The sequence below is a fragment of the Lissotriton helveticus genome, chromosome 4_1 (genome assembly GCF_964261635.1).
Source record: "Lissotriton helveticus chromosome 4_1, aLisHel1.1, whole genome shotgun sequence".
NCBI lineage: Eukaryota > Metazoa > Chordata > Amphibia > Caudata > Salamandridae > Lissotriton > Lissotriton helveticus.
Window position 1 is genome coordinate 2,041,296,223 of NC_136063.1, and position 20,265 is coordinate 2,041,316,487.

Genomic DNA, 20,265 nt, shown 5'->3' on the forward strand with positions numbered 1-20,265 from the left:
AACTTCCCCTTTGTGAATTGGGACAAAGGTTTCAGGGGGAGCAGTCAGTGGTAAAACAACAGTCAAACATAAAAAAACAAAAAACATTTGCAATGCAATAGGTCTCGCATTTGCAAGAGTTTGAGCTACTGGCATTGTAAGGAAAATGCTTTTTATTTGTGTTTTGAAAACCTGAAAGTGGTGCGTAAACACCCACTTTGTACTTCTGGACCTTGCTTACGAGAAGCAAGGTTGCCATTAAAAAAGGCGCTGTTATCTCCAGCCTTGCTTCTTGTAAGCAGGGTCAATAAGTACAAAGTGTGTGTTTACGCACCACTTGCAGTTTTTCAAAACAAATAATAAAAGGGCATCGTCATTTGCAATTCCAAAAGCTCAAACTCTCGCAAATGCAAGACCTATTGCAAATCATTGTCTTATAATCTGCTGATGAGAGGAAGGGTTGTGTTGTAGTGCTTTCTGTTCTGACCCACTACAGTCCCACAACAGTACCTCAGACCAAAGTACAGTGGTGGAATGATGTTTAAAATGAACATTGAAGATGGGATTGCCAAACACCCATAACAAGGTACAATGACAGGTAAAGCAAGAGAGACACAAACAGCAAGGTTTTATAGCACTAACAAAGCTTAAATACTTTCTTATGCTTGTAGGGGCTGTGCAGCAAAATGACTTGCACAGGTGAATGATTGCATGTGAAACAAAAACTTTGCTTTATTTGCTTAGAAAAGGAAATGATGAAGAAAGAACTGCATGTGAAGAGACTCAGGAGACTCAAAATGAATGTAAAACACAACAGGAGAAAGACCTAGAGGAAAAACCTAGTGAAACCGTATGCCATAGTGAAGTGGAAGATTTGTGGATAGACGGCACAGCGGAATGGGAAGAAAGGAAACTTGTATTGGCCCAGAGAAGAGTGGAATCCATGAAACTCCTTACAACACTTTTGGAGAAAGTGCAAGTAAGAATCATTTTAGTAACAACTAACTTAAGTCAGTGTCCACCATTTCCTGCGTAGGCATGTATATGAACTAAATGTATTAGTTGTTAGCATATGTTTTTGAGTCTGGCTTTATTTCTGAATGTACAATTTTCAGTGTTGCAAAGAAGACAAATAGCGCACACAAGACCAATAAATGAAACATCATGCATGTTATTAGGCCCTTCCATATGCTGTAAAACCAACATTCAGCTTTATAAGTGTAACACAAAGTTTCACTATTTTGAGGGTACTTTTTGAGAAATTTCTTTTTGTTTGAAAATGTTGCTGTCGGTCAACAAATAAGGCAAAATAAACTAACTTTTCACTAAGCAGAAGCACAGTATGTTAACCCCTTCGATGCTGGCCCGTTTCCGCCGCTGTGCGGTAAACAAACGAACAGGGCGGGGCCGTGACGAACCCCAGCCGTCATCCGCACACGAGCACAGCAGAGCATGGCGGCTGGGGTTCATCACCAGCATGGAAGGGGTTAACATGCATTGTACATTTACAGTTCCACCTACATACTCCTGCTTCCAAACAGCTCCCTGTTATACCTCAATGATGACTCATAAGCAAGTTGAAATCAGCCTGGAGTTGCTTGTGTTCCTGTTTTGAGCAGGATAAAAGCCGGTTTGCTTATGGCTGGTCGCTGTCTAGACTGGCATAGTGACTTAAAATGTTTGGCCACAATGCAACCCAAGCAACTGCCAGTGGCTGGGATTAATCCCAGTATTCCTCCTATTACGTTGTTGTTTGTTGCACTATTTCTCTCAGGGCAAAAGTGCTGAAAAGGTTTGTCAGTGGGTTCACCAAAAAGGTTAGTTAAAAGACACCACCAAACTCATCATCCTCAGATTGTATTCAATTTAAGAATTGTCATAGCCTATGTCTTCTGAGCTTGTGAGGCATCCTCTAATTTCTGCTGTTGAGCCTCTTAGTTGGCTCTTTACCTAAATATCTTAGGACGGTTCCTGTTTGGACACATCTGAATCCTGAGCAGTGTGCAAATATTGTAAAAAGTCTATAAGTCTCTAATTTTGTCTTTCCTTAGTGAGAGTGAATTTGTTCTATGTAGTGCATTTTTCCACATTGAGTGCCTGATTCACAAACTGCACTTTGGACCACCAATTACAATTCACAAATTACGTGATGAGTTTATGCCTCCGCAATTGCCTATACATATGTGTGCGGAGTTCTCCACCCTGACCGTGGAGCCTCTGCATACATAAGTATACATTTTAGTGGGAAATGTGTGTGGAACTGGTTGGAATGGTTGTAAAAAGGGACATACTTACTTCAAATGGGGATAGGGAGGAGTAAGAGTGGTGTAGGGAGGGACATCGCCAACTCAAGAGTAAACCAATTGCTATACTCTGGAAGAAGAGACATGTAACTTAAAAAAAAATTATATTTAAATTTGGAATTTGTGAATACCGTAAAGCAGTAAATGTACTCAAAATTGTACGTTAACTGTGAATCAGACCCATAATCTGTAAATTCTTACCTTTGGCATAAGTACCAAAACTCCATTCACTTAGATCCCCTCCTGTTTGTTTTAGTATATGTAATGTGGGGTTGGCCCTACTGTTCGCATGCATTTATTCTATCTCTTCAGAGTTTGGTGTATTTTTTAATCAGTATCTTGAGTTATAACCCTCCGCATTCTGACTGACCCATTTAAAGACATTTCCTGTCATATCCTGGGAAATTGCTCTACCACCATTTATATCAAAATATGTTTAATCTGTTTCTGCTGTTTTGTTTTATGTACTGTACAGCACCCGATCTAAATGATTAATGTCAATTTCCTTTGTTTTCATTGTTTGTAACATAGACATTATTGTACTTGAGAGTGGCCAGAGTTTGTAATGCTGCAATATTGGTTTCTGACATATTATACAGAAGTAAGCTGGATACAAAAAGAGAGTCAATATGTATGTAAGAGCAGTAACTATACAACCAAAAGTAGTATTTTCGGGGTTCCTGTCTCCACATCTCTCTTAGGTCCAGTTCTACAATCAAGATTTTTATCATTTTGGCCTCACCTTACTTTATCCTTACCTCCCACCTGACCTAATCAAGATATTGTCCCAAACAACTTGTAAATTTCTTAAATTCACATCTTACCAAGGTTAACCAATAAAATTATTCCACACACTTTTCGAATCATTCATTTGTCGATTTGTTTCAAGTATTTTAACACATTTTTTGTCACATACTGCACAGAAATGGCAGCATATGATGTTAACAAGTGCATCAAAACAGGCCTAAGCGCCAATAGTCATGGACAGCAGTAAACTGGTATGCACAGAGTAAGACTTCACTGCAGTGTATGCCGATCTTACCAGTGGTACAAAATACACACTTGTTGTCGTGCAAGCAGGGTGCAATACAACCTTTGTTATGTGTGCATTGCAGTAAGTCATAGTCATATATCGCTGTATTCGGAGTCATGAAAAAAAATCCATAACAGCAGTTGTACAAATATAAAATATGTTCAATTTCATTTCATTACAAGTAATAAAGTACAATCCAATCCATTAAAAAATAAAAAGGCAATGTAAACATGAAATCGGATTATTAAAAATATCTGCCTACCATATTTTTCCTTTACTGATATAACAGTTTATAACATGGCCTTGTGCTAGTTCAACAAAAATGAAGTGCCCCCAGGGGAGACTGGCACAGTGGCAGCTGAACATAAATTAATATCGGGCTGTTTTACGGAAACTGAACAACTTCCGGGACAAACAAAGCATAGTTCAAGTAAAATGCACCGCCACTAGTGAAGTGAAGGAATAGTCTGCAACCCCTGGTTGGATCCCAAAGATTGGGGATCTGGTCAGGGAGAAAATTGTGGACAAGAAATAATTTCATAGCAGGAAGACAGCTTTATACTAATACAATGTTTTTAATGGAGGCACTAGATTGGTTTTAATGTCAATAAGATTGAGGCACAGATCTGGTTTTTAGATGCCGAAAAAGCATTTGATCTTGTCTCGTGGAATTGTCTTTTTGTGATTTTGGAAAGGTTTGGTTTCCCAAATGAGTTAATTTTTTTATTAAAACAACTTTATATGAATTCCCAGGCGCAAATTTTAATCAACTCTCTTAATATAGGGACATGCCAAATAAATAGAGGCACCAGGCAAGGCTGTCCCCTTTCCCCAATCTTATTTGCTCTATTTATAGAGCCATTAGCAATCGCAATTAGGAAGAAAAGAGCCCACACGGTCCCGGTTAACACCATGGATGCTGCAGATATTCCTCTGCTGTGCTGGGCCATAATGTTAATGGGTGTGGTCATGACGAGCTCAGCTCGTCATGAGCATCGAAGGGGTTAAAGGAGTGACGAACACAAAACTCTACGCCGACGATATTGTTCTTTCTCTGAACTCAAAGATAGCCACTCAGGTGAAAGTTATGAGAGTCTTTGAAGACTTCCAAAAGATAGGAGGGTATGAAATAAATAAGACCAAAACAGAAATCATACTATGCAACTGTGATGTGAATTCCCTCCTATCAGAGTTCAGACAGACGTATAACACCCGTCCAAAGAGGTATTTAGGGATTTATGTAACAGAGAAAGTAGAAGATCTTTTTTCCCTAAATTATATTCCACTACTGAAAAAGGTGAGCTCTCAGCTAGCATGATGGAATCAGCTCTCGTTATCAATAATAGGGAGAGTTGCGTTAATTCGAATGTCCATCCTTCCACTTTTTAATTTTCTTTTTAGTGCAGCTCCATGTGCAATACAGGTAGACAGTATGTTTTCTTCTTTCTTATGGGCAAATAAGGTACCAAGATTGGCACTTAGCACTTTAAATTATCCTGATGCAGAAGGAGGATTATCTCTTCCGAATATTAGAAACTATTATTTCGCGACATTTGCACATCACAGTTTGATTCTTTTTTTTAGATCCTCAAGAGGCAGATAACTTTTTTATGAAAAATATCCTAAGGGAATACAACATCATCGACCCTACAAGAGTGACCAAGTACCCTAAGAAAGTACATTACAAGATCTTACAATGGTTATTTAAACAAAAAAAACAGCTTTTACCACATTACAATATCTCAAGAATTAATAATTCAACAAGGCTTTCGAACAGGTATTTTTGGGAATAATATACTAAGATTGTGGGGAGAAAATGGGTATGATCAGATCCAGGATTTTATCAAGGGGAGTTGCTCGAAAACCTGGGCAGATATTGAAATGGGGTTTCATCATTCCAACACAATTTTGAAATGGTCTTTTACTAGATTAAAATCTGTATTGGAAAAGCTAAACATGGAAAAATTTGTGTTATAAAACTAGCATTAGTGAAGCCCTTAACTGCCCCACACAACGGAAGATCAGCAACTGGATTAAAATCTTTGATGAGAATAAATCTCTTTTATTATATGAAAAAATTATGGATAGATGGAAGAAAAGGGAAGATGTACAGATTGTTAAACCAACCTGGAACAGGCTAAATAAGTTTAATGCAGTTATATTCAGAGGGGCGAATTTTTAACGCATGCAATACTATTCGAAATGGCTGATTTATGGAACACCCTCTTTTCTCCATAGAATATACCTGCAAATTGAGGATAAATGCTTTCGCTGTACAGAGAAAGGCACTTGGACGCATATCATTTGGGAGTGCCCAAAAATTCAAAATCTGTGGGAGGAGATCGAGAAATATCTTAGATTTACAATAGACCCCCAAATCTCAATTGATGCATCTATTGCAGTTTTGGGTTGCTCGCCTGTTATCTCCGCACATGAGGAATGCTTGTTCATTGCAGCGTTAATAGCAATATCTCTAATCCTGCCACTCTGGAGAACAGAGAAAGTACCTACTTTTAATGCATGGAGAGCAAAATTGTCTAAAATACAAGAGCTGGTAAAGAAATATGCAATAAGATCTGGAGCAGTAAGAAAGTATGAGAAATATTGGAGTGTGTTTGAATCATAATATGTATGTACCTACTCTTAGATAGCACTCTGCACTTTATTTTTAATGTGATCTTTATCTGTACTCTTGTAGTATCAGGGATAAAAAGATGGAAGATACATGTATTTATATATTTCAATTTGGCACTTTGCACTTTAAATTAATATGATCCTTTTTCTGTATCATAGGATTATTGTGATTGCATTGTTGGATACTTACTTTTGAATCATGCCAATTGTTTTGATCGCAATAGCTTTTTGAATATGTATTTATACATGATATTATCATATGTTTGTAACATTATGAACTCTCAAAAAAAAAAAAAAAGAAATACTTTGGGTCATCCTACAGAGCTCCTGTGCCTGGCCATTGAAGGTACCAGAAAGGTACTTCTTCCACCTCTTGCCGGCTGCAGAAACAACAGATTTGTCACGATTGGTCTGATGAAAGGAAGTTCTTATGGAAGCTTTAATATCTGAAGAAGCTTCCTCTCCCCAGATGAGGATAGCAGAAAAAAACAATGAGGTATTCCTTCTACCTGTTACTGCAACAGCTACTAGACAATCGACTTGTAGAGAAACACAGATTTCAATTCGGAATCCTGACACAAATGCTTTTTACGCCAGTGTTTAACAGATTGAGTCATCTCCCAGTTCTACAAAACCTGCAGAGATGTCAAAAATAGGTCGAACTGCCTCTGGCTACTTCATTGACTTTGATGACTTTTCCTCTGATTCATCTGAGCCACCAGCACCTCCATCTCTACCACTATGGATGACACTGCGAGTTTTCTATCCTTGGTTGAAAAGCACAAACTTTGTTTCTCCATGGCTACACCTGTGGATTACAATTGCGTTACTCTTCCTCATCCTTGTGGATTGGGTTTGTGACAGTCTTTTTCTTGCTTCTAATTAGACACTATCTCACAGAATTGTCTGCTGTACAACTGGTAAACCTTGTTTAGTAACTACATTCTTCATCACATAAAGGATTGTTTGGGATAGGGTATCATATGATGTGTATGGTCCTACAAAACCTTTACAAATTCCACATTTGTTTAGATTATCATTGAATGACATCATCACCCTTAGTATTGTCTATGATTGGTATGTTGGCACAGTGCATGAAATGCTAGAAGCTCTTGGTCATTCTACTGTGTTTTCTTCTGATGAACTGTACAAAGGTACATCTAATTTGATGAAATGTTCAGTTTCCAACATAACGGTCATCATTTCCTGCATAAAGCAAGTACTTCCTGTGCTGTGTTTAACTGCACACAATGAGAACATTTCCCTACACCACCACTGAGTAATTCGAAACAGTTGCGCAGAAGTTTGCTTAATTTTCGGTTATGATAGAGATGATATTTTTTTTTCAACCAGATTTTATTGATTTTCAATACATAGTCAGTATACAAATACATTGCTCAATGGTCATGTCATAGATCAAACGTGTTGCACACATTACACACATTTTTTGACACCCTGGTGGCTTAACTTAACGTACCCATTTAACAGAAACGTCTTCCTCCTCCCCTTGAGTTGCATTACGTGGATATTTACAATCCTGCGTGTTATTGGGTTCCCATGAGTCAGGCTTCCAGTCTCTATATGTGTCGGATGGTTGGCCATGGCCATATTTGGTTTTCTCCTCACCTGCTCCCGTGTTCTAGTGCTGCTAGTTGCAGAGTGCTTGCCCCACTACCATTGTCCTGCCTGCCGGCTATCAGCTTGCTCACTAGTCCTTCCCACGCTCTGGCCCTATCTATTGCGCCTATCCCCTGCTGGTTCTCTGAGCAATATAAAAAACACCATACAGAAGGAGCACTGATGTAATCTAAGTCTTAGCAATCAAATACTGAAGTCCATGAATAATCCAGTTCCAATGCAAGCTTCTTTTATTTTCAATGACTGAGTCCAGTCCTTTATTAATATATGATGTTTGTTATATATTTTTCTTTCTTTTCATTCAGAAGATTTCTTCAAATGACATGTCACAAAATAAATCATAAAATGCACAATGCACACTCCACAGCCTACGCGTTTCGTCCCTCACGGGACATCATCAGGGTCCGAGCAATGCTAAAAAAGTCCTAATCTTCCTCCATAAACAATCCTGCTTTTCTTATTTAACCAAATGGATCATCTGTATCTATATCTTTCTATTACGATCCAAAAATTATCACTGATTAGTCTTTCATCAATAAACCTTCTAGTGTGTTCAGGTTTTCAATAATCAATCCTATTAATATTGTGTGTGAAGGTTTGATTCTCTGAGCAATAACCTGCCTTCAGCTCCTGCCCATTTCTCGAGTTCTTTTTACCAGGAAGTAATCCAGCCCCTCCTCCCCGGTGCTTTCCAATTACTGGCTATCTCTCTTTTAGCGAGCGCAGAGGCCAGGTCCTGGAACTTCCCAGTCATCTTATTCTTGGCCGTATGTGGGAACCACCCTAACAGGAAGTGCTCATGAACGCGCGGGGGCTCTTTATCAGTGAGATTACCTACTACTTGTCTTAATTCCTCCCAAAAGGGTTGCGATGTGGGGCTGTTCTAGAACATGTGGATTATGTGTGCCTCTCTCTCTCCACACCGTGGACTCGCAGCTGTGTCCGTGCCAAGTATCTCCTGATTCAGAACATGGTGAAGTACGCTCTATGCAAGACATAAAATTAATTATTTAAAGCACGCATTTCTGGATGTCTTCTGGGTTCGCTCTAGGGTCCTATCCCACTCCACCTCTGGTATCTGTTTACCCACGACCTCTTCCCATTTTAGTCGCAAGCGCTCTAGTGGTTGTTGCATGTCTTGTCCCTTGGCCTTGTAGAGCAAGATACTGTTTTAATCCTCCCCACAGACAGCGCCACATATCTGCATCCTGCTAGTGCCCGCGGCTCCGTACCTCCCAGTCCCCAGTGGAAGCCAATCCCTCTAGTGAGGGCCCCATGTTTCAAGAAGTGGCCTCCCAGCAAGTCATACGCGGCCCGTAGTTCGTCAAAGGGTAGTAGTGTGGAGTCTAGGTACAGGTCCCCCATCACTTTCAGACCTGCCTCTACCCAGTCCTTTAATCCTGCCCAGTACTCCCTCTTTGGCAGATAGCACAGCCGTGTGATGGGTATATCTGGGGAATAGGAGGTCTTGGCACCTACTCGTCACAAGTATCTAGCTCAACAACGCACCACAACCTTGTCTCCGTTGTGTCTTCGGATGTGTTCCGCCGCACTCGTAGCAGTATCTTCGCAAGAGTTGCAGTATTCGGCGCATCTAGGCACTGCTCCCGCCCCGGGTCATGATCCTCCGCCAGCCACCGAATCAGCCAGTACAGCTGAGCAGCTATGTAATAGCCCTCAAAATCAGGAACCCCTAAGCCCCCCTCTGCCGTGGAGCGCCGCACGGTCAAAGCTTCTCTCCGACGCCCCACCCCCCAGATGAATGACGTGATTGTTATGTCAAGATCTTTGAATGTGGCTCGTGGGATCCACACCAGGAGGGCACCAAAGTAGCATAATAGGCGCAGAGGTGCCATCATCTTCAAAACGGCTACCCACCCAGCCACAGACAGCGGTAGAGTTCCCCAGAAGTCCATTGCAGACTTCACTGATCTGATCGCTCTACCCACATTGCCCTCTAATAAGTCTGCCACTCCATGGTATAGTTTGACTCCAAGGTACTGCAGGCAGCTAGATTCCCATTTCAGGTGCTCCAATTCAGGTGGCGGGGTGGGGGTGTTGGGCGCAAGAGGGTACAAACTGGATTTCCGCCAGTTGACTTTGAGGCCAGACACGGTACCAAAGCTGGCCAGCACGTTCCTTGCTACTCTCAGTTCATCCGCCGTATTGCTGAGGAAAAGTAAGAGGTTGTCCGCGTATAAAGCTATAACATGTTGCTCCGCACCTGCCCTTAAGCTGGTAAAATCTTGTCCACTCCTGGCCCTGCACGCCAGGGGCTCCATGGCCAGTGCGGACAGGAGCGGGGAGAGGGGGCATCCCTGCCTTGTGCCCCACTCCCTGCCTGGGTGAGATGGTCTTACCCGTACGCACCGAAGCCGTAGGGGACGCGTACAGCAGCCGTACTCATTCCAGAAAACCTCTTCCCAATCCCATTTTAGCAAGGACTTCATAGAGATAAGGCCACTCAAGGCTATCAAAATCATTCTCAATATTATTCACTGCCGCTTCCCGTTTGTCATATCTGTCGGAATCCATTATGGCCATTAGTCGCCTAATGTTAATGGCCGTATTCTGCCCCTGGATGAACCCTGCCTGGTCTGCATGGACCAGCCCTGGCATGTGGGGGAGAAGACACATTGCGAGGATTTTGCTTAGGATTTTGTAGTCCATGTTCAGCATGGATAGTGGCCTTTATGTCGTATAGTCATGCTGTTCTTTTCCAGGTTTGGGCACTGGTTCAATAAGGGCCTTCCTAGCACTCTCTGGCAATACTCCCTCTTCCCGGGCCTCCTGGTACATTGTGACCAATCAGGGTGCCAACTCTTCTGCATAGGTTGCATAGAACTCGACAGGCAGGCTGTCTGTGCCCGGGGTCTTATTCCTAGCTATACTCCCAATTGGAAATCGCACTTGTCGTTGCATGATTTATTTAGTTATTTATTTATTTGAAAAGATTTATATACCGCTGGCTAGACCCGGAGGTATCAGAGCGCTTTACATGAGGAAAAACATTGTTTCAGAACATGGTTACACAGTTACATCAGTTGCTGAAGCATAGTTACATGAGTTATAAAAGCATAGCATAGGCAAAAGGGTAAACAAAGCAGGCAGGGAGAGAAATTCAGGGGATAGGGGAAAGGGATAGGAGAGGTAGACAAAGAATGAAGGAGGGAAGAGGTGGGGAAAGGGGTAGGAGGCACAGCATGGAGACGAGGAAGTAACATTGTCTGACGTCCGGCTGGGTTGTTGACGCCTCCCAGGAGTAAGGGGATCTTTCCCAGTCCTCCGTTATGTGTGATTCCCTTGTCGCTGTGGACTCTTGCAGAGGGGTCTCTGACACTCCAGGGCATAAACGCTGGATCCATCCTCAACAAGGGGAGTAGGAGTGCTTTGGACAAGGGCACACTTATGGAGGCCATTTTAGGGACAGCCGGGCTGGTAGAGAAAGATCCTCACTGTAGTAGGGGAAATGCGAGTTTGGTCACTGGTGCCAGGGGGAGAGACGGTCGCCATGATAGGATCAGGCGGGGGGCATCCAGAATCGCTCTCGGTTGCATGTGGCGCTAAACAAGGACTTCCTTTGAGGCCTGAGCTGTTGCTGCTATTTCAAACAATGATGCTGCCTCTAGGCTGGAGATGCTAAAGGGGCCTCCCTTAGGGTGATTGTTTTTGTCCCCTGGCGGCGATCTTCTGCAGATGCCATTTTGGGGTCAGGGGTGTTTCACAAAAATGGCTCACGGAGACTATTGAGTTCAATTGCCCTGAGAGTCTAAAGGGGGACAGCTCACACCTTTGGAGAGGATTGATCTGCCCTTGTTGTCCCCTCTGGTCCCCAGTCCTGTAGCTGCTTCTTCCCTCCTTCGCATCATCCACCTCGCACGCCGTCCCTGGCACCCACGGAGGTATTGATGCCTGTATTTATCCCAGCGGCCGCCATTTTGAAATCGGGCAGGCCACTCGGGGGCTTTCTAACTCATGCAGGTGCCTCTGGAGAGCCCCGGTCCTGTTGTCCCCCAAGCCTTCGGTGCCGATTTTCACCACGGCATCTCCACTCACCGGCTGGCTCCGGCGGCCCCTAAGCTCAACTCTTTGTTGCGCTGCACTCCACGAGGCTCTGCGCGCACGGAACTCAGGTCGAGCTCCTGGTCGCGGTCTTGTTTCGGTCGCGTATCAGGGTGCCCTCCTCGATCAGGCTGGGACCCCACTGAGGATCCTCACCTTCTGCTTCACCTCCTCAGGTGCGCCGCATGTCTGGAGCCGGTTCTGCAGCCAGAAGAGGCTCCGACGAGGGTCCAGAGCCCACTCAACTGTGGAGGGGTCAGCCACCACTTCAGGGAGCAATCAATGGGACCAAAGAGGTGAGCAGGTACTCAGGAGCCATGCCGCTGCCGTTAGCATCGGTGGGGTCGGGCCAGTACGGGACATTAAACAGAGTTGATCCCGAGGCCCGGGAGCTCCCGTTTAGGGCTCTGTCCCGGCAGCCATCTTCTCTCCGTTCCCAGCTCCTCTGCCATTCTAGGAGTTACCTGCGCCATCCCCAGGTCTGCATGGTACTCCCTTGTGTCTGTGGAGTTGTCTTCTCGCGATTTCCTATACAGCTTCACGTAATAACTGGCAAAGATCTCATTAATTGTTGTCTGCGTGTAATGCCTAACCCCTTCCTCGTCCTCGATTTCAACTAGGGACAAGCTCCTACTCACCGGTTCGCCAGCCATGCAAGAAGTGACCCAACTTGTCCCACTCAGCAAGGGTGCGCTCTAAATATTTCTTATATTCAAAACATCTAAGTCTTTCTGTCTGCCTTGCCACTTCCTCATTGGCCTCTAAGAGTGCCTGCTGCAGCTCTGAGTGCCTTGATCTTCTGCGTGCTAGCTCTCTAAGGGTTGCCTATGCTACTTCTCCCAGGAGGACACACCTGACATCCGTGGTAAGCGTTATACACTGGCCCCTCAGGACCACCTTGAAGGTGTTTCACTCCGCGTTCGTCGAGGTGGCCGTCCTTCATTGGCCGCAGAGTAGTGACTATTTCTCCCCTGATCTCCTCTCAGAAGACTTGGTCATCCAGGGTGTCCGGGCAAAGTCGCCAAGTAGGAATCGCTGACAGAGGGTGTCCCCATTGTAAGGACAGAACAAATGGGTTATGGTCGGATATTGTTCGTGCAAGGTATTCCGCGGCAGTGAATGAATGAATGAAATGGCTTTTATATAGCGCATGGCTACCCGGGAGCATCCCAGCGCTAAAGCAGAAACTAGAGTTGCATCAAAAAATCAGCCAACGCATTTCGCTCCCACACTGAGAGCTTCCTCAGATCGAATCTCGGACCCTATATTAGAGCTGCCTGGGGGTCCCTGTGTGTCAGGAACAATTAAGAAAAAAAAATATTGGATGCGTTGTGCATCAGTCAGACGTTGAACCTTTTCCCTTGAAGCTCTAAATCGGACTTTGAGAGGCGTGGAACTGGCGATTACAGGATCTTTGCCCCACTATACACTTGTTTCAACTATAAGAATTGGTTTCACATGACCCTCAAAACCTTTGGGACAACTTCAGGCTCCAATATCATCTGCTTTGCGACCTTTAACTGCACTTGCAATTCTAACAGCTGCACTCTGTTCTCGTGGTAACAGACCGATTGAAGTTCCTTTTTTCTCTTGCCCTGAGGAAGCTCTCAGTGTGGGAGCGAAACGCGTTGGCTGATTTTTGATGCAACTTGTTTTTAATTGAAACAACTTGACTAAATAAAGAAGAGATATTTTCACATACTTCCTGCCTTTCTGAACTTCTTAAGTTGTGCACCCCCATTTCTATTCGAGTCTTCCTGAAGGTGTTCAGGGAGGGGCGTGTCTGATGTCTGCCAGTAGCTCGTTCCAGGTCTTGGCTGCGATGTGGGAGAACGATCTTCCGCCTGATCTGGCTCTATGGATGCACGGGGTTTCAGCCAGTGCGAGGTTGGATGATCGCAGGTTTCTTTTGCGTACGTGGAAGTTTATTCTGTGGTTGAGGTACTTGGTTCCGTTGTTGTGCAGGCATTTGTAGGCGTGAGTGAGGATTTTGAAGGTGACTCTTCTCCACAGGGAGCCAGTGGAGTCGCCGCAGGTGTTGACTGATGTGTTCGTGCTGGGGGATGCCAAAGACAAGTCTGACTGAGGTGTTCTGTATTGTTTGCAGTTTGCGCAGTAGGGACTTGTTGATGCCCGCGTAGAGTGTGTTGCCATAGTCGAGTTTGCTGGTGATGAGTGCGTGGGTAACTGTTTTCCTCAATTCTGAAGGGATCAATTTGAAGGTTTTTCGGAGGATGCAGAGGGCGTTGAAACAGCTGGAGGTGAATGCTTTGACCTGTCAGTTCCTGGAGAGTGATGAATCGAGTACAATGCCGAGGTTCCTGGTGTGATTTGAGGGGGTAGGTGGGCTTCCGAGGGCGATGGGCCACCAGGTGTTGTCCCAGGCTGAGGGGGTGTTTCCAAGGACGAGGACTTCTGTCTTCTCTGCATTGAGTTTTAGGCAGCTGTTGGTCATCCAGACTGCCACTTTCTTGCATTCCTCTCTGAAAGTTGAGTTTTGCAGTGGTGGGGTATTTTGTGAGGGAGAGGATGAGCTGGGTGTCGTAGGCATAGGATACGTTGTTTAGGCCGTGTTGTCGGACGATGTCTGCGAGGGGGGCTATGTAGATGTTGAAAAGGGCTGGGCTCAGAGATGACTCCTGTGGGACTCCGCAGGTGATGTCCATGGCGGCAGAGAGGAAGGGTGGTAGTCTGATCCTTTGGCTTCTTCCGGTGAGGAACGAGCGGATCCAGTCTAGGCCAGTTCCTTGTATGCCGGCGACGTGAAGACTGGTGATTAGTGTGCGGTGAGAGACTCTGTCAAAGGCTGCAGATAGGTCGAGGAGGATGAGGGCCGCAGAGTGGCCTTGGACTAGGAGGGTGTGGATGTCATCTGTGGCGGTGAGTAGGGCGGTCTCGGTGCTGTGGTTGGCTCTGAATCGAGACTGGGATGAGTCAAGGACAGCGTGTTCTTCGACGAATCGTGTCAGTTCGCTGTTGACTGTTTTCTCTGCCACTTTGGCTGCGAAGGGGAGCAGCAAGATGGGCCAGTAGTTTTTGAGGTTGGTGGGGTCGGCCGTGGGCTTCTTGAGCAGGGCCCTGACTTTGGCATGCGTCTATTCATCTGGGAAGGTGCCTGTTTTGAAGGTGGTGTTGATGGTGTGTTTCATTTGGGGTGCGATGGTGTCTGCAGCTCTGTGGTAGATGTGCGGGGGCAGGGGTTGGTGGGAGCCCCCAAGTGGATGTCCCTCATGGTTGCTGCGGTGTCCATGGTCGTAACTGGTTGGAGATGGTGGGCTGGCTGGCATCTTGGGGAGACATTGGGCCGGCTGACGTGTCTTGTGGGTGGTCAGTGAAGCTGTCGTAGACTGTTCTGATCTTGAGGTGGAAGTAGGTTCCGAGTTTGTCACAGAAGTCTTGGGACGGGGTGATGTCTGCGACTTAGCTGCGTGCGTTGGTGAATTCCTGGATGACGTTGAAGAGTTTCTTGGAGCTGGTGGAGTTAGTGATGATTTTGTTATGGATGAAGTTCCTTTTGGTCATTCTGATTTGGTTGTGGTAGTCCGTCATGGCATCCTTGTAGGTGGAGTAGCTGTCTGTTGTCTTGGTATTCCTCCAGTTCTTTTCCAGGTGTCTGCAGGTGCGCCTGGCTTCTTGGAGGTCAGTGGTGAACCAAGCGGCTTTTCTAGGGCGTTGTTTGCTGGGGTTGCGTAGCGGGAGAGCTCATCTGCGCAGTTGGAGATCCATGTGTGGATTTCTCTGGCTACGGTGTTTGCGTCAGATGCCCCGGTGTGGTTGTGTCGGGAGAGGGTGGAGTTCAGTTGCTCTTTAGTGACCTTGCTCCAGTTCCTTCGAGGCGGGCGTGGGGCTGGTTTAGGTGCTTTGGGTTTGTCAATGGTGAAATGGACTCAGTGGTGGTCGGTCCAAGATGGGTGCGTTGTGTGGCTGAAGTGGATGCTGGTTCCTGCAGCAAAGATGGGGTCGAGGGTGTGCTCAACCCTGTGTGTCGGTGTGTTGATGAGTTGGTTGAGTCCGATGTTGGCAAGGTTGTCACGAAGGATCAATCAATCAATCAATCAATCAATCAATGCATTTGTAAAGCGCGCTACATACCCGTGAGGGTCGCAAGGCGCTGGATAGGGGGGGCTGCTACTGATCGAAGAGCCAGGTTTTGAGAAGTCTTCTGAAGGCCAGCAGAACAGGTCTGTCGTAGGCTGGTAGGGAGAGCATTCCAGGTCTTGGCGGCGAGGTAGGAGAAGGATCTGCCGCCGGCGGTGGTTTTCGGGATACGAGGACCTGTGGCGAGGGCGAGGGTGGCAGAGCGGAGGTTGCGGGTGGGGGTGTGGAAGCTGAGTCGTTGTTAAGGTATGTTGGTCCGGTGTTGTGCAGCACTTTGTGTGCGTGGGTGAGGAGTTTGAAGGTGATTCTCTTGTTGACGGGGAGCCAGTGTAGGCCTCTCAGGTGGGGTGTGATGTGGCTGCGTCGGGGGACGTCGAGGATCAGTCGTGCCGAGGCGTTCTGGATTCGTTGTAGTCGTCTTAGGAGCTTGGTTGTTGTTCCTGAGTAGAGGGAGTTCCTGTAGTCGAGTCTGCTGGTGATGAGGGCCTGGGTGACGGTTTTTCTCGTGTCGGGAGGGATCCATTTGAAGATCCTGCGGAGCATTCAGAGGGTGTTGAAGCAGAACACGGAGACGGCGTTGACTTGCTTGGTCATGGAGAGGGTGGAGTCGAGGATGAACCCCAGCTTGCGTGCGTGGTCGGTGGGTTCCGGGGCTGTGCCTAGCGATGTGGGCCACCAGGAGCTGTCCCAGGCTGATGGGGTGGGTCCGAGGATGAGGACCTCCATCTTGTCTGAATTCAGCTTCAGTCTGCTGTCCTTCATCCAGTCGGCGACAGCCTTCATTCCTCTGTGGAGGTTGGCGTTGGCGGTGTGAGGGTCTTCGGTGGGGGATATGATCAACTGGGTGTCGTCGGCGTAGGAGATGATGTTGAGGTTGTGCTGTCGTGCGACGTGGGCGAGGGGTGCCATGTAGATGTTGAAAAGCGTCGGGCTAAGGGAGGATCCCTGTGGGACGCCGCAGATGATCTCGTTGGTTTTTGTGCGGCAGGGTGGGAGGCGGACACTCTGGGTTCTGCCGGAGAGGAAGGATATGGTCCAGGCCAGGGCCTTCTCTTGAATTCCGGCGTCATGGAGGCGCGCTGATAGGGTGCGGTGGCAGACCGCGCCGAAGGCAGCTGACAGGTCCAGGAGGATGAGGGCAGCTGTTTCTCCTTTGTCCATCAGGATTCTGATGTCATCGGCGGCGGCAATGAGGGCGGTCTCGGTGCTGTGGTTGCTGCGGAATCCGGACTGTGATGGGTCCAGGATGTTGTTGTCTTCGAGGTAGCGGGTTAGCTGTTTGTTGACAATCTTCTCTGTCACTTTTGCCGGGAACGGGAGCAGGGAGATGGGCCGGAAGTTCTTGAAGTCCTTGGGGTCTGCCTTGGGTTTCTTCAGGAGGGCGTTGATCTCGGCGTGCTTCCAGCTTTCCGGGAAGGATGTTATCTCGAAGGAGATGTTGATTGTTTTCCGGAGGTGGGGTGCTATGGTTGTGCTGGCTATGTTAAAAACGTGGTGAGGGCACGGGTCGGAAGGGGATCCAGAGTGGATGGAGTTCATGGTTTTGATGGTGTCTTCGTCGCTGACGTTGGACCAGGTGGTCAGGCGACTGGCGTGGGTGGAGGTCACGGGGATGGTGGTCTTGGTGGTGGGGGTGGGGGTGTCGCAGTTGAAGCTGTCGTGGATGTCGGTGATCTTGCGGTGAAAGAAGGTGGCCAGGGAGTCACACAGGTCTTGTGAAGGTGGGATGTCGTTGGTGTTGGAGCTGGGGTTGGAGAGTTCTTTCACGATATTGAAGAGCTCTTTGATGTTGTGTGCGTTGTTGTCTAGGCGGTCCTTTTTTTAAAAAATTTATTTTTGATATTTTGTATAGAATGATAATTATACACGGGTATCATGGCACGCGTTCCATCAAAATCAGTAATAGACACGGCACAAGATAAATCAACATCTAGAAATCACACAGTCAACAGTTAATAGAAGAAGTATACAGATGCATAGAGACGTATCAAGTCAATCAGTAATAAGGCATCAATAGCAGCATTATATAGTATGTAGTCACAGTCCGTGGAGGAACAGAAGGGTCATATCACACATAGACATATATTACAATAAAGGAAATAAGTTGATGTGGGAGTCGTACATGAGAAATGACAGTAGCACCATCAGGATTCTTTACACAGTTCATATATTCTACTATAACATATGGCATAAGTCACGTGTCAGAGATATCTTGATCATCCAAGACCTCATTACCCGTCTCAGGGACCACATCAGGCTGTGAACTCTTATTTGTCTCTCCCTGAGATAGAAGATATGTGGTCAATGGTCCCCATATGTCTTTAGGTCTACTGGACAGTGGTTGTGTGTCAGCAAAAATGGCATTCTGTTCCTGACAATAAATTACATCCTTAAGCCATTCCTTAAATTTCGGGGCTCTCCCCTGACCCCAACTGCACGCCACTCTTCTCTTTGCTAGCAAGAGAGTAATGTCCAGGAACTTCTGGTATGATTTAGGCATGTGCATCGTATATCCCAGCAACATGAGTAAGGGGTTGGCATCCAGGGTCCCTCACACCATGGCCTCCAGGGCACCGTGTACTTGCATCCAATAATCCCTGACAGTAAGGCATTCCCACGCCAGGTGGAGAAACCCAGCACCTTCTGTATGGCAGCACTCACATCTATCATTATCAGAGAGATTAAACCTAAACTTCTTAGCTGGCGTATAGAACATTCTCTGCAAAAAAAGATAGTGGATAGTTTTGAGTCTACAGCAAGCAGAAATATTGGGCGTAATGCTACAGCAATAGCACCATTGCTCGTCAGTGATTTCCATATCCAAATCCACCCTCCAATGTGATCTGGCAGACCCCTTGAAACCCTGTTGCTGCGCCCTAATATGGCCATATATGCCTGACACAAGGTGCGAGCCATCTTGCGAACCTAGCAGAAAGTGTAATGGAGTCAGGTTGTCAGGCTCCCGGGGAAAGTCCGGCAGGACCTCTCTCATCCCTTGACGCAGCCGTATGTAATAAAAAATATTGAGCGGGGTGGTAATCTTTAAAAAACAGGTCCATGGTACGGAATTGCCCATCCACAAAAAGGTCTCCCCAGGTCGTCACTGTAAGACGTTGACATAAGAGTCGGAATCCAATCTCCTGTAGCAGCACCAGTCTAGGATGGTAGGTCAAAGGCATTCGTGCCGAATGAAGTAAGGTACAGCAAAATATTTTAGCTATGCGTCGCCACGCATCTATCGTGCATGTGACAGTCGTAAATGGAGTCTCTATGGCCGTAGCCAGACCATGTATGAGTCTGCTCAGTGGAAGGGGATTCGCCACCCAATCCTCCACCGCCAGTTGAGGCATACCGGGCTTGGGTACCATCCAGTGATGAGCTTCGTGTGCCTGGGCACTCACATAATAAACTTCAAAGGAAGGTATGTCAAAACCCCCTTTGTCGTATGGTTGTACCAATACCGACCACCGGAGCCTCGGTTGTTTCCCTCCCCAGAAGAGTCGAATCAATTCTGTTCTTAATGTTTTGAAAAAAAGGCCCCCGGGTAATAGGGGATATTGAGAAAGAGATCTAAAAAACGGGGCAGTATCACCATTTTAATGAGTGAAGCTCTCCCCGCCATTGATAAAGGGAGGAAAAGCCAGCGGGTAATAGTAGAAGTTAATTTAGTGATGGCAGTGCCATAATTAAGCCGAAGTGTCTCCTCCCTATCTCTTGATACCTGTATGCCCAAATATCGGAGATCTGAGTGACACCATTCCAGCGGAAAGTCAAGGGAGAATTCCGGCACAGCATCTGTAAGGGGGAAGAATTGCGATTTACTCCAATTGATTTGTACCCCGATAACCTGCCGAAGACAACGAACTCTTGCAACAAGGGATTTAGATTATGTAGCGGATCCGTAACAAATAGCGTCATATCGTCAGCGTAGAAGGAAATTGCAATTTGGCGCTGAAAACACCTGAACGCACCAACCGGGTGCAGCTGACGAATTCTACAGGCAAGTGGCTCTATGGCTATAGGGAATAGAAGGGGGGATAATGGGCACCCCTGCCTGGTGCCACGGGTAATTTTAATCGAGGGGGATAGGTGGCCATTAATAAGGACTTTTGCAGTGGGCTGCGTATACAATAACTTTACCCAGGAAAGGAACAACTTAGGGAATCCCATACTCTGTAACACAGCAAATAGATAGTTCCATTCAACCAAGTCGAACGCCTTAGAGGCATCCAGAAAGATTGCTGCCACCGGGAAGTCCGGAGCCACTGTTTGAATCAGGGAGAACAGGGTCCGCAAATTATGGGTGGTAGAGCGACTAGGGACAAATCCCGACTGATCGGGGAGTATGATTTTGGTCATCAAAAGGGACAAACGAGTAGCCAGCACTTTGGCGAGGATCTTCGCATCGCAATTGATCAGGGACAGCGGGCGATATGAATCACAAGACGTGAGGTCTTTCCCAGGTTTTAAGAGGGATGTGATCACTACTTCTCTGATCGAGCGGAGCAGGACTCCCTT

The 20,265-nt window shown here is 46.3% G+C and overlaps 1 protein-coding gene across 3 annotated transcripts in view; it reads left to right on the forward strand.

Moving 5' to 3' along the window:
- LOC144829492 (A-kinase anchor protein 17B-like) overlaps positions 1-20,265 on the forward strand; it is an 810,983-nt gene that overhangs the window by 726,220 nt on the left and 64,498 nt on the right. For all 3 annotated transcript variants that reach the window (XM_078688684.1, XM_078688685.1, XM_078688686.1), the window contains one exon: positions 724-958. In XM_078688684.1, coding sequence (XP_078544810.1) covers positions 724-958 — 235 coding nt within the window. The remainder of the gene's footprint in view (positions 1-723; positions 959-20,265) is intronic.